A 26,709-nucleotide genomic window follows, 5' to 3' on the forward strand; every position below is an offset into this window, starting at 1 on the left:
AACTAGATACATATCTAATATACAGAGAAATAGATGATTAACTCTTTGGGGGCTACAGGTGGGAAAAGCTGTCTCAAAGGAGATGACATCTTCATCTTGTTCTGGAAATGAGTAGAAGTTTTCCAGATAGATGAGAAGCATGGGAGAGAATTTGTTGGAGACTGAACCTCTTTCTCTCTTTATAAATCATTCCCCTTCATTATTCTTAGCATATTAGTTTTGAGCCTCTTGTTGATTGTCTCATGACGATAAGATGGCTGTTAATACCCTTGTTCCAGATATCAATTCCTCTTTAAAAAAAAAAAAAAAAAAAAGGAAGAAAGACTAACATCAAAGAGTTTTCTCTTTTTGAGACCTTGTATTTTTGTTCAGGAAGAAAAGTCTTAGCCAAATTCTATTTCATTGTCCAGAAATGCTTGGCATGCACACCTTTGAAACAATCAATAGCCTAGTGAATGCGATTAATATAACCGGTTTAAACTAAATGGGGATCTTGTCTGGGGCTGGCATGAAGATATTCTGAATAAGTCAGGGTTCTGCTTAAAGAGAAAGGGATAATTATTGAAAGGAAACAGGTAGAGACTGGCAGATATAGACGGGAATTTTATGATTTAATCTCAGTTTTGTTCTCTAATCTTATATATTACCAATGTTTTTCCCCTTATCCATCCCACCCCCACTTTCAAATTCCACTCACACATGCATATACACACAGACTGAATAGGCTAACCATAGTCAACTATTATGGTTCCCAGAATCTGTCATGTCTGAAACCACTTGCAAATTTTATATGCTACATTACTTACCTAGAATGTCTGTCTTTTCATTCTGGGTTTGGCTACATCTCCTCAACCTCCAGTATCAAGTTCAGGTTTCAACCTCAACCAGCCTTTATTAGGGACTTTACCTTTCTTTTTCTAAAATAATCTCCATACTTCAAATATGGTACTGTGATTTATTATTTCTGTGTGTCTTTTCTTATGTCCATAAACTTGTTGAGAGGAGGGTGTAATGTCTTCTTTCAATATTGTATCCCCTGTATCCCCATTGCATAGAACCTAACATATCAAAGATACAACAATCATGGTCAGCAAGCATTCTGTTTTGTTGGGACTGCATCGTATTTCATAAAAAAAAGAAATTTAGGGCCACCTGGGTGGCTCAGTTGGTTAAGAGGCCAATTCTTTATTTCAGCTCAGGTCATGATCTCAGGGTCCTGGGATCAAGTCTTCTGTTGGGCTCGATGCTCGCTGGGGCATCTGCTGGAGGATTCTCTCTCTCTCTCTCTCTCTCTCTCTCTCTCTCCCTGCCCCCACTTGTGTGCTCTCTCTTTCTAAAATAAATAAAATTTTAAAAATAATAATAATAAAATTCTCTCAGAATATAAATAGCTTTAGTCAAGCAGATATCTATTCATGATCAACTTTTTGGCTTAGATTGTCTGTTAGACATTTAAGGTTGTAACTCCTATGTAATACACTCAATGAATATATATTGAATAAACAAATAGTGAATACACGTTTGGCAGTGTAGTAAGTTTCTGTCTTGGATGATGAAATTGATTAGAGTATTATGAACTAAGATTGGAAATGAAGGAAGAGGAACAGATTTCCACAAGAAGATCAGTTCACTTTAGGACACTTTGAATTTGTAATCTTTCTGTGGGACATTCAGGTGATTATCAGAACATATCAAAACAGAGATAAAGATTTGTGAGAAGGAGGTTGAAGTCATGTGTCACAGAGTAAGCAATTGCCCTGCAGGCATCCCCCCCCACACACATTCAAGATTCTCATCTGGCTCACCCTGCTTATCCGATTGCAAGCACCTGTGACTCTTGTGACACCTTGTGACCCTATTGTGAGGCCACTGGATGGGCTGGCCACCAAGGGGGTAATGTGGAGTGAATATTAACAGGTATGGAGTTTCATAATAAAAATAGAGTTTCAGTAATAAAAATATTCTGAAATTAGATAGTACTGTTGTATAACTTAGAGAATATAGTAAAACCCAGTAATTGTACACTTTAAAAGGTGAAAAAAAAAGTGCTTGCAACTAAGTGGGTGAATAAATGGGTGTCTAGAAGGGTGGTTTACCATGTGTGCATGAGGAATAGGAATGAGGTAGTGTGCAAAGTTGGAGATGGGTACATAGATTATGGAAGATAAGGTGAAAGAGGTAGAAAGCAACCAGACCATGACTGACCCTCATTTTCTACCATAAAGCAATATGTAACATCGGTAGAGCTTTTTATGATACCTAATAGTACCTAGCATTTCTAAAACATATCTTGACCAAGTACTTGCTTTATTGGTAGATCCACTTAATCCATATTTCCAGCTAGCCACTAAGTTGTTCATTCTTTTTCTATGTTTTTATTTAAATTACATTGAGTTAACATACAGTGTAATATTAGTTTCAGGTGTAAGTTCATTCTCAATCTTCTTATTGGAATCATCTAAAAGTTTCAGTATAAAAATTCAATTTATTGAGCTTCACCTTCAGACCCATGAAGTAGGCTCAATATGTCTGAATAGATAACAAGACCCAACCTCCTGGGATTACAATATCAATGGCTCCAGACACACTGAACGATGCTGCTATCCAAAAATAAGTGGAACTATATTATGGGATATAATGTTTTAACACAAAAAGTTACCATTTCTTTTGGATCACAGTAACTTTGGTGCATTGTTAATTTGCTTAATGGTTCCCAGGCCCAAAAAAATATCTAACACTGCCATTTTATCTTATAAATTTATGTTCTAACACCCTAACACTATTGTGCATTGCTCAGCTTCTCAAACCTTGAATCAGATCGGATATTATCACTCTTATTTCCTGTTTCACGGTGAAATGGTGCAGCACCTGCCTTTTATTTCAGCAACCACTGAAAATCCAGCTTCACAAAGATCTGATGTCATTGAGAGAAACATAGTGATCTAATGTTAAAACTGTGACCTCCTTCAAACTAGTGGTTTGTGTGATGCAAGATAGATGTTTGTGTTTCCTTCAAAAATTTGAAGTCCACCGCAGCCACCTCTGTGTTCACTGCACCCCAACCTGACATGTTAAATACAGTTTAGGATCTGCAATTTTATGCAGTAAAAGATAGGACAGAAAAATGTACAAAAAAATACATGCTGGCATTTTATTTTGTATTTTAGTAAGACCTGTTGCATGAACCACCTACTTCTCCATCCATTGTCAGAGTCCAGACAGACAATATGGTATTTGTAACTATATTGCAGAGTGCTAGCAAATCAGCAAATCTCTCCTGGCTCTGCATCTAAACTAGTATGCCTTACCCTAGCCTTTCTTTCACACCTCAACTACCTCCTTTGTACTTAAGTAGCAGACACTGGGCTAGACTCCAGATGTAGGAGATAAAAGGAAGAATGAGACATAATTTTTCCCTTTGCGAGCTTACAGGTTTTAGCTTATATCCCAGCGCTTCATAAAAGTCCCTACCATTCTTCCCAGCCCTTCAGCATAATTCTGTATACCTGTCTGCTGTCTGTAGGGGTGATTTTAGATTTTCTTTAGCTTCAAACTTTTTACTCCAAGGGCACAACTGTTTTTAACCTCTCACTAGTTCATACTCTTGGAACTCATGTAGTGTGACATACTGGGAACTAATCTGACCATGAAAGAATTTTAAATTCTTTAAAATATCTGAAATAATATGATTTTATCACTCTATGTTTAACTTCTCAAATATAGTTAATCATTTTAAGGTAGTAGATTCACTCATTCATTTCTACTTGTGCAGAAATCATAGCTCTTCTCCTATTTACAATCCAGAGAATCAGAGCATGGTACACTCTGTATTTCTCTAGTTTTGTGCCTTGTGGTCTCCAAGTGACCTCGCAGTTGATGGAGAGTTAGTGAAAAAGGTGAAAGAAACAAGACCTTGTCTTCCTTAACAGTCATGTAAGATATATTGTGTTAAGTAGCAGGGCTGCAATGAAAACTTGGAACCATTTATTGTGTGTCATATTCCCATAGAAATCCCTGGCACTTATTTTTCTTTTAAAGTTAAAAGAATTCCGTAGCCAAATTTTGAATTACAGATATTCTTTTTTTTTTTTTACAGATATTCTTTATTGCCATATACTACTTGATAATATTTTATATAACTATTTGTATTTTATTACAATATTTATTTTTACCCTTTTCCTGAATTTTAAAGCTGGGAAACAAACAAACAAAACCTCAGAGGGATCTGGTATTTTCTGTGTCACTCTGTATTCTCCAGTTCCTGTTTTGGACTTCAGAAAGGTGACACAGACTTGCCTAATGCTTATGAAATCACAAGTTCTTGATTTCGGTTTTAGTTTCTGTTGTTTACTGGAAAGATATTTTCCCCTGTAAATGGAGGCATTAATTGCAGTAGTTTAATCAAGAAAATATAATTTTCATGATATATATATTAGAGGAACTGCATTATAGCACAGTCATTATGTTAGAATGATTTAAAAGTTAAGCGCACCACACCTTAAAGGTAAACACTCTTTAATCATTAAAGAGGCATAACTATATGAAAATACAATGAAATATTTGAGGTATATTTGTTGTGGCATTTTACTTTAATAAGAAGCATATTGATTCATGGATTGTTAAGCTAGAATGCACCTAGAGATCATCTAATCCAATCTGCTCGAAATTTTCCTCATTGGGCCATAATGCTAGTAAAAGTGAATGTGTAAAATTGAGTTTATTGCATATTCTAGGCCTAACATGGCAGTAGCAACTTAATATGCCAAATTTGCATTACTGACATTTGCAATAATTTTTTATTAATTATAAGCATCTCCATGTAGGATTTAAAATACAAATATTAAATGTGGGTAGTCAGTGTTCAATCTAAGTGGCCTTTCCAATCTATAAAGCATTAAGTGTTTCACAAACAATGAGATAGTTGCATTCTGTGTTAGTCTTTGCGCTTTAAATATTACTTACAGAGTTCCTTGTGGATTACTCTTGTAGCTTTTTATTTCTTTGGCTAGAGGATAAATGACATTGATAACTGCTACAAGAGTAGATCAAATGGGATTTTATACAGATAAGAGCTTTGTAAACTAGAATACCCTATTCAAATATTAATTGTTAATATTCTTTTAAAAAAGTATTCTAAGATTACAAAACAAAACAAAACTGTGTATTCCAGGTTCAATTCATTGATGCCTCTGGAATGTGTTCTTACTTTGAGGTAGATGTGATTTTGTTTAAACCTCCACTTCAGTTGGTTTATTCCTTTATGACAGCTATTCTTAAACAGAAAATCATAGTCCCTTGGGGGACTTCTTGCATTGAATCGGTTACCAATATTAAAAGTTTAATAACAATGTAAGCTCTGAAAAATTAAATAAGGTTATCTTCATTGCATTACATAGTTCATAGCTGATATGAGTGCAGGGATGTGGGGAAGAGGAGTATAATAGCACAGTTAAAATAGGTACAGTTAAAAGTGCAATGTTAACTTTACCTTTCTGTATGGCACTGCCTATCCAAAGCACATTTTATGGATATGCTTTCATGTGGAATACAAAACAGCATGTGGTAGAAATGATTAGTAAACTTGCTAACCTAACACCATAGCATTAAAGCTTTTTAGACCTTACTTTTGTCACTCATTCTTTTTTAAAGATTTTATTTATGCATTCATGAGAGACACACACAGAGAGAGAGAGAGAGAGAGAGAGAGAAAGAGAGAGGCAGAGACACAGGCAAAGGGAGAAGCAGGCTGCCTGCAGGAAGCCTGATGTGGGACTCGATCCCAGGACCCCGGGATCATGCCCTGAGCCAAAGGCAGATGCTCAACCACTGAGCCACCCAGGTGTCCCTTGTCACTAATTTTTATTTTGTATTTTGGTTTTCAGGGATTCTATAATGAAATTCTAATTTCTAATTGCATCAGCCACTTTCCTAGGAGCATAGCTTCAAAACTAGTGCCACATCTATTATAGCTTTTCAATGAATACTATTTGAAAAGTTTATTATTCTTAATTTAACTTTGTCTCATAAAACATTTTTGTCACAGTACAACAGTTTTGGTTCATCTTTTTAGATAAATTTTGTCATTGAGGTATATTGTATATTGTGATTTTTCTGAATATTTTGTTCTTCCTAACCCTTTTCTTACTACTAACTTGCAAAAGCACTATTTGCTAATTTGTTCCTTATTTTTCTTTTGATCAAAGAATGTTATTATCCTACTATGTGCCCCTCTCTTACTTTATAACAGTTAGAGATCTATACAGTACTTCACTTGTAATGTAAAACCACTGAGCCAGTCCAGGATTAAAAATCTATTAAAAAGTCATTCTCAATCAAGAAACAAAACTTGACCTAGTGAATGTTGACTACAAGATGTGAAAGAAAGAAAGAAAGAGAAAGAAAGAAAGAAAGAAAGAAAGAAAGAAAGAAAGAAAGAAAGAAAGAACACACTGGCAAGGATTTATCTCCTAAACTCCAGGAAAAGAAAAGAAAGAAAAGAAGGAAAAGAAAAGAAAAAGAAAAGAAAGGAAAATAAAAGAAAATAAATATCAAGATAGAAATAAGATTTTTTAGTGTTATTTTTTAATAATTATACTGAGTTTTAAAACTTTGAAATCTTATTTGGTACAGTAGCAAGGACTTTCGAGGAAGAAATTTTGAAGAGTTGATCTGAAGAGATGTTCCCAGTTAATTTTGGAAGTTGAAGAAAGGGCTTCACCATTATCCTTTTCTCTCAACGTGTAGAATTGTAACTCATTTTAATGGCTTTACTTTTAGTTTAGTTAGCTATTTAACTAATAACGAGCTGTTCTTTTTATTTTTTTTTTTTGAAGAGATATTCTTATGTGAAAATCCACATTAATGTGCTCAGTTAGTGGTCTTGTGTTTCTTTCTGAACAAACTATTCTTTTGGGATTGTTCCTTTTCCTAGGATATTGTCCTATTTGGAATTCCTCCATTTCTCAAGCTATTGTGTTGTTTCATAGAGGTAAATGCATAAAACCATAAGAAGGATTTACTCCTAGGGATAGAATTTAGGCTGAAGTGTAATGAAGTATTGGAAGGTGGGGGCAGGTAGCAGTATTACCTTATAGGTTTCCTTTAAATGAACACAGAAGTCCAAGTTTGGGGAGACAGAGAGTAGTTACTTGGTTTCAATATTGCTTGAGGTAGTGAGTGACTTTTAACACTGCAGCATTGCACAAGCCAGGGACAGTATCCAAACTGATCATTACCATAGTGCAAAGAAGACAGTAAAGCAGAAGACTAAAATATCAAAGTGTATGAATGCTAAATTGAATTTTCCTGGCATTTGGCATAGACTTGGTTCTGCTGATACTATCTTTGGAAAGGAATGGTATTAATTTTGTAAGGACAATGAAATAGATGAGCAGTACATATAAAAAGACCATGGCGTTCTTTTTTCTTTTGAAGAAAAGTTTTGAGATAAGTTAAAAATATTTTAAGATATCTGGAAAAAAAAAACTATCAATATATTTTAGAATCATAAACAATATATTTTCAAAACAAGGCAATTAACCATCACCTTAAATTGTATGAACATATATATAATTTCCACAAATTTATAGTAAGTGGCTTAATGCTATTGCTTTTGTTTCCAACTTAAGATGACATATAGAATATTTAAGAAAGAAAGAATAACCGATGGTACAAAGGAGAGACATTACTGAATCTAAAATCAGGTAGATAGGGACACCTCGGTGGCTTAGTTGGTTAAGTGTCTGCCTTCTGCTCAGGTCATGATCTCAAGGTCCTGGGATTGAGTCCTTCATCGGGTGCCTTGCTCAGTGGAGAGCCTTTTTCTCACTCTGCCTGCCCCTCCCCCTGCATGTGTGTGTGCTCTTCCTCTCTTTCAAATATATAATTTAAAATAAAATAAAATAAAATAAAAGCTTTAAATCAGGTAGAGAAATAGCCCTTACATAAGGAGCCACAATTACTCTGTTTTTACAGTAGGAAGGACAAGAGAATGAACATGAATAAGAAAAGAATAGGAATTTTGGAATTAGATTAAAAACAGGTTAACAGTGTAGAGCTTAAAATAATTTTCCCTTTTTTTCCTAATCTTTATTCTCAAAATATTCTACAACAATCCCAAATAACTTTGTAATTTTAAAAGAGAAAAAAATCATATTGTAAAAAGTTCCTATTCCAAATCACATTTTGGTAAAAATAACCTGATTTTCTGATGCACAATTAATCATTTTTGAAATTATTAATTTAAATACATTTAGAGAATAACTTAATTTTCAAAAATATTAAACAGATATTATTGAGGTCATTTTGATAATAGTTATTTTCTGCATGCTCACTATTTTGATTTTTTTCTTCAGAAATGGTTTGCAGATGCATTAATTTTTATGTCAATCTTTATGCCTGGGTAGTTTCTACTTACACAGTGATAATTTTGAAAAATATACACCTGCTTTAGTGAGGTATTTATCTATGTGTCAGAAAATTCTCTGGACCTTTACATTAACCAAAAATAAATAAATAAATAAATAAATAAATAAATAAATAAATAAATAATAACAAAACAAAACCCTTAAATACACATTCACTCTTTTTTTTTTTTTTAATTTATTTATTTATGATAGTCACAGAGAGAGAGAGAGAGAGAGAGGCAGAGACATAGGCAGAGGGAGAAGCAGGCTCCATGCACCGGGAGCCCGACGTGGGATTCGATCCTGGGTCTCCAGGATCGTGCCCTGGGCCAAAGGCAGGCGCCAAACCGCTGCGCCACCCAGGGATCCCTACATTCACTCTTAATGCAAAGCTCTCAAGACTCTTTTGCCCCCTTATTTCATATATTCTTTTCTCTGACCCAATCACCATCATTGGGCCTTCCAAATCTCTGCATTTGCTTCATATTTTATTTATATATAAATAAAGTTATATGAGTTCTCTTGGGTTAGAATAGGAAAATTACATATTTTAAAAAATTCACATATTTTTTCACTGACAGCTTTGATATTATAGTGTGTTTTTTAAAACACTACAATTTTCAAAAAGATGATAGTGCTTAAATGCAAGCCAATATAATCACGGTGAAGATTAACACTGTTTTTCCAGCTATGTCATTGTATATCATATGTTTGATGATTCCATACTTTGAAATTAAAAAATAATTATCATTTATTTTGGAATGTTCTATCAGACGGAGTAAGCTACCAAAGTGAAGGGTTTATGTAGCTGGTCAGGGCAGATGTCTCTTTAGTGGTGACAGAAACTACAGTGGATACAACTTATCTTTAGTATAACAATACTTTCACAGAAATACATATTTTTAATGAAACTCAGCTTTAAGGTTTTTAAGTTTGACTCAAATATTAAAGTGGTCCATAAGCTAAAAAAACAGTGTATTTGTTGAAGATATCCATTTTCTAGGTTTTATTGGGCCTGGATTCTTCTGAAGAGTCTTCCTATTCCACTGATCTCTGCCCTCTCTGTGTTGTTTTATCGTTTAATATTTTCGGTCTAGAGTCTATTAGATTGTAGCTGTGATCCAAAAAGGAAGTATTTGCAGATGCCCAGTAAAGATTCTTTCCTTCAATAGTGGGGAAGGAATGAACAAACTATTTCCATGATTGAGGGGGATAACTGAGTCTTCTGTATGTGAGTTACTGTGTACTTGATAAATGATATTTCATGACATGATAACAACAGATGAGGAAGCTGAGACTTTCAGACATTTTTATCTTCTCAAAGCTGTAAATTTGAATAAGAGAAGAGTTAGGATCTGAATTTCTCTCTGACTCTTTAGTTGAAACTATTGACCACAGCTCTAAACTACGTCCCCTGTTGTATTCACTAGAATTGTTACTTTGAATTCATAAGAAAGTGGGTAGAAACTTCAATGCTCATCACTGATCCTCTTTGGTATAGTAACAGAGCACTTATGTGTTTATTATTACAAAGTGTCTGTCTCCAAGCTGTGTATTAGTTTGATGTAATCAGAAAAAACAAGCTCAAACACTTGCTACTTAAATAAGATTTATTTCTTTCTTTTCGTAAGAAAATATATATTTTTTAAATCTATCACTGGTTTCTAATCGCTAACCTCTTGAGTGTAAGTCACTATCATATCATCTCCATAAGAGCAAGGATCACTGCAATAGTTTGCTAACCAAACGCTTTCTTTCACTTTTGCTCCCTTAAAGTTTATTCTTTACCTAGAAGCCCATATGATTACTTTACAACATAACGTAGCAACGTCATTCCTTGACCTCATACTCTTACAAGAACTGCTCTTTTCTTTCAGAGTAAAAGTAAAAATCCTTACTATTGTCTACAAATTCATTAATGATCTAATCTCAAATCACCTCGTTAACTAAATTTCATACACTGGTCTCCTTTATTTGCTTTACTCCATTCACATTACTTTCTTCACTGTTTCTGGAACATGGCAAATGGGTCCATGGTAGGAGATGAGTGCATGTGGATTTTAAACAATTTAATAACCTTCAGAGTATCCTACCCAAGAATAATTTGTCCAATTATAGAGATAGGGTATCTCTGGAATAAAGCATCTGAGATTATCTCTCTGCATTATTAAAGATATATATATATATTTTATTATACATATATAGTAAAAATATTCAGTCTCTTTCTCTTTCTCATATATATATATACATATATATATATATATATATATTACATATCTATGCACACTTAATACATTGCTATATAGTGGGATATATTTGACTGGTTGGCAAACAAGATAGCTAAGTTCCTGGAGATTTTTAAGTAGAATGAGAGGCACAATGAGTAGACAAATACATAATGCATCAGATAGTGTATAGGAAATAACATGAAAGAATCTTACGGATTAGAAGATTAATAGTCAAAGAGGATCTTACAAATAATTTCACATGTGAAGGAAAAACAGAAGTGAGCTGTGAACTCATGGAGGAAGCATTTTCCAGACTAACAAAAGAGTAAATGCAAAGACCCTGAGGCAAGCACATGATTTATATTTTCATGCCAGAGCAAGGAAGCTGGTGTAGCCAAAGTGTAGAGATTGAGGAAGAAAGTGGTAGGAAATGAGCTCTGAAAATTAGCATGGGCAGGCCATTGTCAGGGTACTGCCTTTGCTCTGAGTGAAATGGGGAAGCATTAGAAGATTCAACACAGAGGAAAATCATAATTTGGGCAATATTCTAAAATGATTGCTGCAGATGCTATTTAAGGATAGATTTCAGGGAGTCAAGAACAGAAACAGGAAAGCATCCACATGGCAAAAGGACTATTGGCAATAACATAGATGAGAAACTCTGGTAGCTTGGATCAAGGTGGTGACACTGTAGGGGTAAGAAATACTAGGTTCTTGATTTTGAAAGTCTTGATAACAGGATTTGCTCAAGGTGGATGTGGAAAGTATAAGAAAAAGATGAGACAAGAATGAATCCCAACATTTTTGAACTTCAACTAGGATAGAGTTTTTATTGATTAAGAAGAGGAAGTAAGAAAGGGCAAAGATTGGCTGTTAGGTAAACTTGTGAGGCTGCTCAGGCTATAGAGCAGACTAAATCAATCTTGGAATCATTAGGATCCCCCATTCAAGTTATCCTAATCATTTATTTCTTAATTGTATGGCCATTTAACTCATGAGAATTCATTGAGCTGTGTATTTTGTTTTGTACACTTTTCTGAGTGTGTTTTATATTTAAAAGAACCACTTTTCAGTATTTGAGTGTAGGTTGACAGACAGTGTTACATTAGTTTCAGCATATAACATAGTGGTACAACTTCTCTAGTGTAGCCACCATCTGTCACCATACGCTACTATTACAATTATTACTACTTATTCCTTATGTTGTGCCTTTTATTCTTGCATTTTATTCATCCCATAACTGGAACCGTGTATCTCCCACTCCCCTACACCCATTTTGCCCATCCTCCTAATCATCTGTCCTCTGGAATCCATCAGTTTTTTTGTATTTATAGGTCTCATTCTTTGTTTATTCATTTTTTTATATTCCACATATGAGTGAAATCATGGTATTTGCCTTTCTCTGTCTGACTTATTTCACCTAGCCTAATACCCTGTAATTACATTCATGTTGTTGCAAATGGCACAGTCTCATCTTTTTTATGGCTGTGTAATATTTCATTGTATATATAACACAACTTCCTTATCTATTTGTTTATTATGGGCACCCAGGTTGCTTCTATAGCTTGCTATTGTAAATTATGCTGCAATAATCATAGGGGTGCATATATATTTTTGAGTTAGTGTTTTTGTTTTCTTTGTGTAAATATTCCATGGAATTACTGGGTATGGTAATTCTATTTTTAATTTCTTGAGGAAGCTCCCTCCTGTTTTCCATGGTGACTGTGCCAGGTCACATTCCTCCCTTTGTAAACAGAAATAATGAGAGAAAAAAAAGATGCCTCCAGAGGAGAGTAGATTCTAAAACCCACAGACTTTTTCCTACGTTAAACCTTTCTGTTCTTTGTCATATCTAATTCAGATTTTTTGTCATCTTTAGCCTAAATAATATGTTGGCCAGCTTTTTCTATAATGGGTTAGATAGTCAGTATTTCATAGTTTGTAAGCCAGTCTCCATTGCAACTACTCAAGTCTGACACTGTAGCATGTAAACAGCCATATATAATATGTAAATGAAAGCATATTTGTGCTCAATAAAACTTTATTTTTTAAAAGATTGTATTTATTCATAAGAGACACAGAGAAAGAGAGGCAGAGATATAGGCAGAGGGAGAAGCAGGCTCCATGCAAGGAGCTCATGCAGTTCACATGTGGCACTGGGATGAGGTGGAGAAATTGGCCAGACTTATTGCTGGAAGGTTTTGTATGGTATATAAAGAAAATTGGATTTTATTTATTTTTTTCTGGTGAGTTGCTGTTCAAGGATTTTAAGAAAGAAAATGCATGGTCAGGTTTTTTCTTTTCTTTTTTTTCTTTCAGCAAGCATCCATGACCCTTAGAAATTATTTTTAAAAAATGATCATTTAAAAACTTCCCTTTCAGTGGAAAGGGAAGCAAAATCCAAATTGTAGTAGGTTAAATAATAAATGATGGATGAATTTTATATGAAAAAACAATCAACATAATTTTGCAGCCCTAAATATTTATTTATTGATCAGTTGATGTACAAATACTGATCCAAATAAATACACATAAAAATACTTGCGAGAAAAATACCTCAATGAATATAAGTGCTGAGACTCAACTCAAGAAGATCACCTTTTGCTTCCTGTTTACCACCTACTTAGGGTTGGAGATTTAGTCAATTACTTCACCTTGGCTTCTACAACTAAGATAAATAAATTTGATGACAGTCTATGTAGCTCCTACCAACATCTGCATGTTACTGACTTACAAGAGATTCATATGCTTTTGAATTTTATTATATATTTGCACAAATTATATACAAATTATAAATATATATATATTCGCCCCCCCCAGTAGAAAGGTACTTTTTGCCACTATGGAACATTTTTGACCTATTGAATATTACCAGTAGAAGTGGAGACTAATCATTATGTTATATTCTTCTAATCCTGTTTTTGTCCAATCCTGTTTGATCTTAGCCTTGGATCATCTGTGCAATTCTCTTGTGATGAAGATTACGTCCTACAGGGTGCTAAGAGCATCACCTGTCAACGGATAGCTGAGGTCTTTGCTGCTTGGAGTGACCACAGGCCTGTGTGTAAAGGTAAAGAAAAACCTTTAAAATCAAAATGCTCTCTTAACAACATTTTAATAGTGTGAACTTTAGCCTATTGAACATAAATTTCAATTAAATCTTTGAGCTGTAATACAGTCTTTAAGGAAATACTCAATCCGTGTACATAGCAATATTGTTGAAAATCTCTGATGCGTGAACTGCTGTTAGGTTCCCAAAGAGTACCCAACATACCAATAATAATATAAGCAGGCAATACAAGGCACTGATGACTTTGTTGGCATTTTTTAATGACAAATTACCCTGTGTAGGCACTGATAGGTCCTTATTTTTAACCATAATTTTATCTCTGTCTGAATGATTTGCCATTGTAATTGCTTATGTGTTCAGTAGTAGCAATGTCGATGTCAGTGGAGGTGGAACACAGCTCTGTAGTCAGTTAATTTAAACTAAGACAAATCCATGAGTACTCTCTGGCTTCCCATATTACCAGTAATTGCAGATAAGATTTACTCTGACCACCTTTCTACAAATTAAATATTTCCATATATATTAAGTAAAGCCCCTATTGTCTAAACTTTATTAAGCTATGTTTGAAAACACCTTGTCTTGGCTTACTGGCACTCTTAATTGCTTCTTTGTTGTTGTTATTTTTAATAATGGCATCTCTGCACATTTCATTCAGTGTCTTAGTACTCAGAATTTCATTAGCCCTTCTTCACCCTCAGGGAACATTTTCACTGATCAATACACTCTGTAGATTCCCCTCAGGTGTAATAAGGGTGTTATCTGGGGTATAAAGAAGAGGCAGATTTGAGAGTTTACTGTAAAGGGAAAAAGACAAAGTATTTGACAACTGGCTGGATATAGAAACAGAAAGTGATAAAAAAGGAATCAAAGATGATGTTCAAAGATGAGCCCATGAGATTAGAAAAATCTTAGGCTGTTAATAAGTATGAAGAAACTGAAAAATGGAATTGTATGGAAGATTATCCAGTTATTGCAACATTATCATCATTGGCAACATTCTTAGACCATCCTCTGTGGCAGGCAAAGGGCTAACCACTGAATATATTCTGTTTTATTTAATCCTGAAAACAAATTGATTGAGACATTATTATCCTCATTTTAGAAATGGAAAAATAAGGCATAAGGAGATACTCACTTTCCAAAGCTCAAATACTTGGAAAATGGCAAAATCCTTAAGACTTCATAGAATGGGGAGAAAAGTCAGATTTCAGAACATTAGTGAGAGAATAGAAAATGATAGAATGAAAGCAACATGTATATTTCACTCACTTGGCAATGGCAACCCAGAATAATAAGAAGAGAGAATCCAGATGTTTCTCAGATTTAAGTAAAACTTTTCTGTTAAGGTAGATTAGATGTATACTCATTACCTGTCTCATTTTCAAAGACTTACAAAATGACATATAGTGCAATAACATTCGAAATAAATAGTGAAATGGGAATAATAAAGGCAAAATAGTTACATGATCCTAAACAAAAGTTTACATAAAAATTAGTGGACAACTTTTAAGGATGTTGGACTTAAATATGACAGCTGCTGAATAAACAGGGAAACCTGACCATTTACACAAAAAACCATGGTCTAAGAAATACGAGTATAAAAATGACACAGAAAAAAACAAACTTTCTCCTGGCTTTGAGGTCTGAAATGCCTTGCATTGTTTTTGTTTGTTTGTTTTGTTTTGTTTTGTTTTGTTTTGTTTTATAAAGTAGACACTCAATGATAGATATTGTGGGAGTAACTTTCATCAATGTTTCAGCAATGAATAGAACAGTAAACTGTATTAGGTTGATTTTTTTATGATGTCCTCACTCGAGACAAATTATAGTTATAAGGGACTACATAGTGAAAATCATGGTTTCAAATGGTGTGATCCAAGTACCCTGCTTCGATTTCTCATAAATTAGATATGTGCACTTTTTGATGGCAAGAAAGAATGAAAAAATAGACAGTAGATTCAAGAAAAAAAGATTAATGTTAATGCAAAAACAAAATCTCACACAAGAAGAAAAGTTATGGCTAGATCATGGAATTTAAGATCTACATAAAGTAAGATTGAGACTATAAACCATCTTTTTCCATTCAAGACTCTCATTTCAATAAAAAGAATGAATCATATTTATTATGATTATAAATTGTAAAGGCAAAAATAATGTTAGAATATTTTGTTATGTTTTGCAAACCCTATAGCACTAAGAGCAGCTCTGTACTGGCTTAAATCTCAAGAAATATTTGTTGAAAATTAATGAATGATTATTTTTCTTTGATTCCAAGATGCATGATAATATATATCTATATCTGTCTATCTACATGTAGTCATATATATTTGCTGGGAGGCATAATATGTGCGTGTTCAAGATTCATGTATTGATAATTTTTTCATCTAAATTTTACATCTTTTCTGCAGATACTAATCATTTATACATAGCTTTATTCATTCCTTGCATGCAGGCATATGTGTGTACGGTTTATAAAGTACATTTGGCTATTAGAAATTACTGGCTGTGGTGCTGGAAACAGTAATGGAAGGAACATGCTGAAATAGTAATTGAAGTTTTAAAATGACTATCCACAGTGAGTCTGAACAAAGAATAGTTTTCATGTCTCATGGGTGCTTGGACAGAATAAATATGCTTTTTTCCAGACAGCAGCATAAATAGCAGTATCAGTGCACTACACCTTTGAGAGGTTATTAATATAGCTGCTGTCTATGCATTGCATGGTTGAGCAATCAAGAAATGGTGATTTTAAGAGACTGAAAGTTCACACAAGTAGCAAATTATGAATTAAAAGAAAAAGCAATTTAGAAATTAATATTAATGGATTTTACACAAACTCAGACAATAATTTTTATTCCCTAAATGGGATACATAAATGAGATATTTGTCAGTTTACAGTTATGGATACAATTATTCTTTTGTTGCAAATGCAGTAGATATCCAAAAGCTGGAGTTTATGTAAATAAAAAGGCTTATGCACTAAAATAATATATAGAATGTTTATCTTAGATATTCATGATGTTCAAAGAACATTTTTTGAGAATTGATAATTTGTTGACTAGAAAGTATTAAAGTTAGTTACTATGCATAGATTAGTCACAGATTTTGACTGATTTTCCATCAGTATTTATTTGGATGGTCCAAATAACCAGTTTTTACCCATCATGGCACAAGGGCATGAACCACTCATGAGAATAATGTAAGGGGGTAACTAAGGAAAAATTATTTAAAAAGGCAAAAAAAAGGACTGGAAACAGGTGAAACTCAGGGAGCCATCTTTTAATTCCTTTATTCAATTATTTGCATATGCAGTTATTAATATAATTACTTATTTTGGATTTCACAAACATTAATGAACATTGGTAGAGATGCCAAATTAATACTATGTGTGATACACAGTATGTAGTGGTTTTAATTATTTTGTATTATTTATAAGCTATAAACATAAAACTAGGTAACACATAGCAGACTGTGTTGTTTACAACAGAGGTACAATTCTCTGCAAAATTCAGATGAGGAGGATAATTTCCATGTTTGGAGATGGTCAGACAGTGAGATGGAAGAGCAAAACTTGGAAATTGTTTTGGATCTCAACATGGGAATTTGGAAAACATTCCAAATATAGAGGATATGTCAGGAGTGTAATCACAAAACGAATTGTCATATCTGGGGAACAAGGTGGGGGAGGATGGGCATTCCAGTTTGGTTAGGTATATGAAATAATACAAAGTGAGCTAAGTTTAGAAGGGTTATGTTATATAACTCCTCCTTTAAGTTTTTTTTTTAAAGCATCCTAAAACCTTCATTCCTGCCATCATTATCCTATAGTATATATACTACAATTGACTCATATCTTTTTCTTTGGACTATAGTTTATCATACATATTACTGGCAGGCTAATTGCCATCAAAATCTCACATTTGTTGTGTCCCAGTAAAGTTCAAAGGCCCCGTTTTATTTCTCAACTTCATACTGTGAGCCAGTATAATGAGACAGTCAAGAATATGAACTCAGACTATGCCAATTCAAATCTTAGATCTTCTACTTAAGTAATATACCCCTTCATAATTATCAGATTTCTTATCTATAAGGAAGACTTCCAATACATGAGGACCTACTCCACAGGGAGTTAAGAATTTCCATGAGGATGCAATGAAGTAATCCATATAAAAGTGCCAAGTATATGGTTGCTGAAGCAGAAACCCTTAATGGATAGAAGTGGTAATGGTAGGTGTGCCACTGCTAATAGTTAACTCATTTGATTTCCAAAATCACCCATGATTTGTTACCATCCAGTTATTTCTTTAACTCTCACCAGAAGTTTATTCCAGCATCTCAATACTGAACATCACTGTCCTAATTTTCATACATGTGTGACTCTTCCTGAATGAAAAATACCTGTTAAGCATATTCTGCTCACCTTTCAAAGTCTTACTCACCCTTTGCCTCCTTCAAAACTTCTTTTCTTTTTCAATTATCGTTTACCATGCCTTCTTTAACCTTAATTCACATTTACTATCTTGGCCACACAGTTTAACATTAATTCCTTTCTCTTTGGCATTGACTCCTCACCATTTTATGAGCAATAGACTTGCTCCTTCAACCAAAACCACCTCAGAAAGAATGAAATAACACTTCTGAAGTGCTTGAATTTTCATTGGATCTCTTTCGAATATTGAAAGAGGAGGACAGTTACCAATATGGGTTATCCATCTATTACCTTTGATTTTACGTGGAAGAAGGACCATAATGAGATTCAATTTCTTTCTTCATATACAAAAGGAAAAAATTGGGTATTACAATTTATTCAATAGCTAATTGCTCTGACCAAACCTAAGGGTCATGACCATCATGAACGAATATTTATTAAGGGCCTTGGAGATCTTACAGTTTTCATTTTTTTAAATTTTTATTTATTTATGATAGTCACACAGAGAGAGAGTGAGAGAGGCAGAGACACAGGCAGAGGGAGAAGCAGGCTCCATGCACCGGGAGCCCGACGTGGGACTCGATCCCTGGTCTCCAGGATCGCGCCCTGGGCCAAAGGCAGGCACCAAACCGCTGCACCACCCAGGGATCCTGATCTTACAGTTTTCAAATTTCTGTCACATATGTTCCAGGTTCCTATTTGAATTTTATTCTTCTTCACAGTGTTTAGTCCAATGACTATTATATTTTTGTGCATATGATAGTTGCTAAATAAACATTTTGAACAAATATTGTGGGGAGACATAATTATAACAAACAGTTTAAAAAGATAGTAATGTGCTGATTATAACCAAAAAAAGTTGCCCTGATGGAAGGCTTCCTGTTATGTAAAAGCAATTAGAAAATTTTGCCCAAGAGCAAACCAAAACCTGCTGAAATTTATCAACCAGAAACATATATAGCAGGTGTTTGTCTTTAGCTGTTATTAATGCCTTCTTAGTTTCATGGAATAATGTTACAGATGAGATGATGCATAATAAGGGTGATATTAGCAATTAATAGAGTGACATATGGTGAAGAAGATAGACAGATGGTTTAGTTATGGATATTTATCATACACTCATGTTTCTTGATGGTCTTTTTATCCTAAAAATAATAGTTTGAAATTTATTATATAATTTTGATAAGCAAATACATTTTACTGAGCTCTCACAATGAATATATTTTAATGATAAGATGTCATTTAAATGTTATGTGATGCAGATGATAGTGATGAATTTATGTATATCATTTAAAATTCAAAGCTACCCAAACAATTAGAAATTTTGCATTTCAATAGTGCCCTTCCAAATATTATTCATAAATACATTCTACACATCTTGCCTACCTCACAAATTTATTAGAAATATATGCAAATAGTTAGCAAATAAATGATTCTGTTTTGCTATATAGTGGGGGAGGGGGCGGGTGGTCTCCATAGTTATCATAGTTTCTATTACCACTCTCCCATTTCCTAGGTATATGACCTTGCTTGTCTTATGTAACATTTTCCGGGCTTTCATTTGCTTTTTTTGGTGATTATTATGGACTACTTCTAGTTGTAAATTCTAAATATTCTTAAGTACAATTACTGATTTTCTAAATTTAGAACATGTTAAGGTTATTCCTACTTAAATGTTTGATTTGGTCCATTCTGGCAGGTATAATACAAGTACCATAAACTGAATGGCTTCTAAACAACAAACATTTATTTCACAGTTCTGGAGATGGTGAAGTCTCAGATGGTGTCTGCTCAGTACCAGCTTCCTTAGTGTAGCCTTCAAACTGTAACCTTACATGTTGGAAAGGGGAGGAATCTCTCTTGGATCTGTTTTATAACATCACTAATCCCAATGATGAAGGCTGTGCCCTTTCCAACTAATCATCTCCTAGAGTCTCTTCCTTCTAATATGGTCACATTGAGGTCAGGATTCAACATATAAATTATTTTGGGGGGACACAAATATTTGGTCTATAGCAGTGTTCCCTTTTACTTTTGCTGGCCAAGTGTTTGTCTCAGTTCCTAGCACAAAGCAGATGATGGTGATGGAGAAGAAGAAGAAGAAGAAGAAGAAGAAGAAGAAGAAGAAGAAGAAGAAGAAGAAGAAGGAGAAGAGGAAATCTGATAAACGATTGCTAACAGAATATTACTGTGCTTTATTGTATTATGTTTTAGGCGGCAGCTTAAATAAACAAATGTTGTTTTTACTTAGTGATAGAACTGCAGTTACCAGTCATTGAATTGTTTCAAAGTAGTTTAGAATCTGTGGATCTTTTATATTTCATTTACTATTAAAAATGTAATTTTATTTTAAGTTAAAGGATTATTTATGTTCATACATTGCCATCCTATTAACTGTACTTGTATAACATGTCCATTTTAAATAATGTATCCTTAGAAAAATAAGGTCGATTACAATGTGATTCTTGGTCTTGGTATTCTAAGGGCTATAGTTTTGAGAGTTTTTGAATGGAAAATAAATATATTATTAAAAATAAGGACAAAAGATAAGAACAATTTTAGGTAAGTTGGGAGAGAAAGTAAACAGGAAACATCTCTTTCATTTTTAGCACACATAATTTTAAAGTCCTGAGTATTTGAAACTTAATGGAATGAAAGGGACTATGCAAGGAACAAGGCACAAATGACTAAGGAAATAATAACCTAATAAACAATGAATGTTTTAGCTGAAAAACCAAGGAAAAACCCGAAATGTGTTATTTTTATGCAAGGATGAACAAATTGTAAACTAGTGAAATCAGCACAGGGAATTCAAAATTTACAGGAGAAACTACTTAAGTGAAAGGGAAAAGTGAAATGATTTTTTTGTGTTTTTTACAGTAAATCTGTAAGATTCCTCCAAATTCCCCTCTAATGTAGAAAGCCTATTTCCTTTTTGTTGACAGGATGTGCTATGATCACAAAGTACCTGGAAGATCTGTGATGACTTACTACCCTTTCCACTAATTTTGATCATATAAAAAGATGAAAGAAGTAAAAATGGTGGAGTGAGGGACTCCCTTACTAAGCTCCTCTATAGCGCAAATTAACTTCAACTTCTGCTTTAAAATAGCAGGATAACTACTTTTGGACAGGAGAATTGGTAGATAAAATTATCATTGTATGATCACTAGGATGTCTGACACTTTTTATATGCACTCAAAATAGAGAATTGTACCATGCAAAGTAAAAGATACAATGTGAAACAAAAAATGTGCAGACCTTGGAAAGACATATACACCAAATAGGAAACAAGAAGCATAGGCAAAATACACAGAGGTAGGATTGATGAAGAGGGGAAATTTTTCAATATTTAAATTGAGTTTATTTGAAATTTAAAGAATCCTGGATTTTACCCTTGTTATGAACATACAGAATTTATCATATTTTGGCAAACCTTTCCTTGTATTAAGGCATAACCTATGTTCTACTGTTTAGCTAGTCTGACAGTAAATTTTCTGGATCTAAGTTTATAGCAACAGCATTCCCAACAACTAGCCATGCCTGACACATGGCAGACACCCTCCCAGATACTTGATTGAATGAATGTTTTGTTTTTCACTCTGCTAGACACAACGTAAGAAGCACAGAATAGAATTGAACAAATCATGTCCTTGAGGAATTTACAGTCTCTTTGAAAACAGTACATTCAAAAGAAACAACCAGAAAACATCCCTAAAGCAAAGAGGTGTGGTTGTTTATACATGTCGTTTATAGACGATGTTTATATCATAAAGACAATTCAAAACAAAGAAAGGACAGAAGACAAAAAAGAATGTTAACCCTTGGGAAATAAATTCCATAGACCATGAATATATCACCTAGTCACTTTCTCTTCCAGCTGAACATGACTGCATTATTTCTTCATTTTCAAAGTCATTCATTTTTTGACAACATTGATATTTGAGTGCTAAATATTTATTAGATAAAAGGAGAAAATGAGTTAGAAATTATCTTTCTGTCAAGATTGGTGCTCTAGTGGGAAAGACACAACAGTAATGTGTGTCACCATGCATCACAGTAACAGACATTACAGATGAATAGACACAGTGCTTTACATTCTTTGAGGGTAAACAACCACTCTGCTTAGAAAAGTCCAGAAAATTGGGACGTCTGGGTGGCTCAATGGTTGAGCATCTGTCTTCAGCTCAAGGCATGATCCTAGGATCCGATACTGGGTCCCACATCTGGCTTCTTGCAGAGAGCCTGCTTCTCCCTCTGCCTGTGTCTCTGCCTATGTGTGTGTGTGTGTGTGTGTGTGTGTGTGTGTGTGTGATGAATAAATAAATAAAATATTTTTTAAAAATTTGATTTTAAAAAACTGAATAGGGATTTAAGAAGGAAAGGCAGGCAGACAGACCTGTAGACAGAAAACTATACATAAAGCTGCAGGGTTATGAAAAAGATCTATACTAGAAAGAAAGCAAGACACTGATGAATGAAATATGGAAAAGCATAAGTTTATTGAACATGAGAAAAATGTAGATATATTGGTTAAATGGATCTTATTTTGAAGAGTCCTATATGCCAATGACAAGGTAAATATTGGGTTTTGGGTGCATAAACAAGGAGAGTTTTTTGCTTTTATTATTTTTCTAAAAGTTTACTTATTAATTTAATGCATTGAACAAGTATTTATTCAGTGATAATTATGTTCCACTCAGACACTGGAGTAAGTGCTAGGGATGAAAAGAAAACTAAGGCAAAATCTCTACTTGTAATGAATCTACTCACAATGGTGAGGTGCAAGAGAAGATCCCAAAGTTGATACACAATTACAATAATTTATCTTAAACTAGAATGCTAGAATATGTAAAAGGTGTTGTGGGGTTGACAGAGAAGGTTTCCAACAGGAGGAAGAAGCTGAGCTGAATCTTGAAGATGTAGTAAACGAGGCTAAGGAAATGGTTATGAAGGGTACATCAGATAGAGGGAACTACTATGGGAAAAGGCATAAAATATTAGGGCACACTGTGTTATAGAAAATGGAATATGAATGAAGGCAAGGTGTCCAGTTTGACTTTTGATTGTGTCAGTGATAAGAGAAATGCAGAGAACGGGTTAGAAGAGAAGCAGATTTCAATGGATATCAATATAGAAGGTATAAAAGGAGGAAGTTTGAGACTGTGACAGAGACTAAAAAAGAAGTAGCTGGAAGCAGAGATAGATAACAGAACAGAATGGTGTTGTAACACCCCAGTGAGGAGATATTGTATAAATTAAGTGTGCTCAACATTGTTAAATGCTGCAAAGTTATGGAGAAAAATAAGGACTCATTGAGTTCAACAGCCAAGAAGATACCAAGTGACCTTGGTAAAACCATTTTCATCGGAATTGTTAATGTGGAAGATACATGGTTATAGTTGGGGAGTAATGAGGTGAGAAAATTGAGGCTTGAAGTGAAAAGCAGAAACTTAACTGTGAAGCAAAGGCAAGAGCTAGGTTAGTAGAGAGGAGCATGCAATTAGGGAAAGGCTGTTTTGAAGATATGAGAGGTTTAAATAATGAGGACATGGCTCTGGTGTGTATGAGAGGTTGAAGATACGGGTGAGATCTGGGCCAATTGGAAGATACTGTTCCTGAATGTGAAGGGTCTGGCATTCAGAATAGGAGAGATTGAATTGAGCTTGGATGGGAGTTCACTCACCCTCTCCTCCCAGCGGAGAGACTGTGAGGAAGGAATCAATGAAGGTACAGATAATTTTACAGAAGAAGACATCATTCTCAAATAGAGCTCTTCTTCTTCACCCATTTTTTGTCTGTAAAGTAGATGAAGTTATCTAAGGAAAGGAAGAAATCCAGAAGTTCTGTGATTAAGTAGGATGGAACTGAAGATAAAATTGATAGAAATAGAGAGAGCTGGGGAATGGGGGTCCGCAGAATATGTAAAAGGGGGTCTGCAGTCAGCCTCTGAGAAATATGACTGGGGGTCTGCAGTCAGCCTCTGAGAAACAGGATCGTATCCTGAGGGTCTCATTTAACCCCGTGGTCCTCATCCTTGCTGCACATTACAATCACCTGGAGAGCTTTAGAAAGAAAAACCCATGCCCGGGTCCCAACCCACATCAATTAAATGAAAGTCTCTAGAGGATTAGATAATTCAGTTCATTTATCCCCTCTGAGGTAAATTGATCAATTTGACTGCATTGAGGATCAAAGCATAGCTTGAAATGATACTCTGTTTTTGTAGGGAGTGTCTCCCTCCTTCCCAAGGAGTAATATACTCACTGGCAGGCTGTTTGGAACATTTAGTTACACATATCATATTCCTGTTCTATAGAGTGGCAAAGTCGAAGTTTGATGCATTCAGGTCACCAGGGAAAAGCAGCAGCTCATCAATTCCTCTTCTTACTGGACACATCTAGATATGAGAGCAATACAAATTTGCATGTTAAATGTCAAAGATGGATTCATTTTCATACTTATCATGTATTACCAGCTGGAAATGGCACTGATTTACTTTTGAGATAAATATTTCTTGGGAAGAAATGAAATGGGGTCACAACTGAATGAGTTGCACCTCATTTGCACTCCTGCCGTCCATTTCAGACAGGTTTAGCTTATTTATTCCAAGGAAACAAGGCAAGGCACATGTAGGTTTGTAGCATGGAAATAATTTTGAGAAGAAAATTAAATAACACTGATTTTGTGAAATATGAATTATTTTTAAAGTTTGTCATAAGTGCCAACATTTCAACACGTAGATTACCTTTGTACCTCCTTTCCTTGTTGTCCATTGATTTTACAATTCATGCAGCACTTGCTATACTGGCTTATTAAATATATTTTATTTAAAAAATACTTATTTCAAAATTTACATTTCTATTATATAATTGGGGTCAATATTTATGACTTTCTTGCTGAGTGCTATTTCACTACTCATATTTCTCACACAAGTTAAAAAGACATCTTGGATGATTTCATGAAATTCTAAGCCTATTTATGTATTTATTTATTTTTTAAAGATTTTATTTATGTATTTATTTATTTATTTATTTTTATATTTATTTATTTGTTTGTTTGTTTATTTATTTATTCATCCATCCATCCATTCATTCATGAGAGACACAGAGAGAGGGAGAGACATACGCAGAGGGAGAAGCAGGCTCCCTGCAGGGGATCCTGATTCAGGACTCCATCCCAGGAACTGGGATCATGCCCTGAGCCAAAGTCAGACTGCTCAACTTCTGAGCCATCAAGGCATCCCTATTTATTTATTAAAGATTTTATTTATTTATTCATGAGAGACACAGAGAAACAGGTAGAGGCATTGGCAGAAGCAGGTTCCCTCCGGTGAACTTGATGCAGAACTTGATCCTAATACCCCAGATTATGCCCTGAACAGAAAGCTGATACTCAACCACTGAGCCACCCAGGCATCCCTGTTCTAAGCCTATTTAAAGTCAATGAAAGTCCAGGGCACCTGGGTGGCTCAGTCAGTTAAGCATCCAACTCTTGATTTCAGCTAAGGTCTCAGGGTCATGACCTCAGGGTTGTTAAACTGAGCCCCTAGTTGGACTCCATACTGGGCATGGATCCTGCTTCAGATTCTCTATTCCCTATCCCTCAGCCCCTCTCCACCCTCATTAAATACATATATACGTACATACATACACACACACATACATACATACATACATACATAAATACATAAATAAAGTTAATAAAAGTTCATGGTCATTTTATTGGTCTTGGATAAGCTTCTCTTTCAACTTTTGAAGGATAAATATTTATGTTTAACAGGGACTGCAGTTATATATTTATTCTGAAAATAAATACCTTGAGTGTTATGACATTGTTACCTTTTAATAACCATTAACATATCTCACATCTTCCTCCATAATTCCACCAAATTCTAAGAGAAAAAGGAAAGGCAACAAAATAGTTAGATATCAAAAACAGAAGTCAAAAGAAATGAGAAGCATTTTAACGCTTTTCTAGATCTGCTTCCTCATAGATCAAATGTGGCTTTCTATAAGATGATTAGGAGTGCCTTCTGAAAAGCTTCCCATTTACCATTGTTTACATTTCTTTTGTTCTTTTCTGCATAAAGTTTCTTTCAGAATGGTATTTTTTCTTTCAAATATGGTATTTTTCCTACCTATTTAGAGTAATTTACAAATAAAATTAAATCATAAAGACTATGTTGTTAAAAAATGTTTTGTGAGGTCTTCACAAAAGGACTCCAGTTTTTTCCATTTTCATAACCATAAAACCATGTATTAATTAAATAAAGCAGCATTCATTCTGAGCTATGAACACCAAAGGCCACATTTGACTTTTTCTTTTCTTGTTCTTTTAATTATTTCATCTGTTAGGAAGCAATGACAGGACTGGCTGATGTGAATATGATGTACCCCATGTCTCCAGCCCCCGGTTAAGCTTAACTGCCTGGTAAAGTTAAAACCTGGGAGGAATAGGAGTAGCTCATTTCATTATATAGAAATTATAATCACTAAAGAAGGAAATAGTGGAGATTATCAATATATTTATAATGAAAAACACCAATTTCAAGCAAATTGTAAGAGAGATATTGAA

At 34.3% G+C, this 26,709-nt stretch overlaps 1 protein-coding gene across 3 annotated transcripts in view; it reads left to right on the forward strand.

Moving 5' to 3' along the window:
* Positions 1-26,709, forward strand: part of CSMD3 (CUB and Sushi multiple domains 3) — a 1,188,176-nt gene that overhangs the window by 520,020 nt on the left and 641,447 nt on the right. For all 3 annotated transcript variants that reach the window (XM_041769740.1, XM_041769741.1, XM_041769742.1), the window contains one exon: positions 13,579-13,703. In XM_041769740.1, coding sequence (XP_041625674.1) covers positions 13,579-13,703 — 125 coding nt within the window. The remainder of the gene's footprint in view (positions 1-13,578; positions 13,704-26,709) is intronic.

This window comes from Vulpes lagopus, chromosome 9, assembly GCF_018345385.1.
Source record: "Vulpes lagopus strain Blue_001 chromosome 9, ASM1834538v1, whole genome shotgun sequence".
NCBI classification, from domain to species: domain Eukaryota; kingdom Metazoa; phylum Chordata; class Mammalia; order Carnivora; family Canidae; genus Vulpes; species Vulpes lagopus.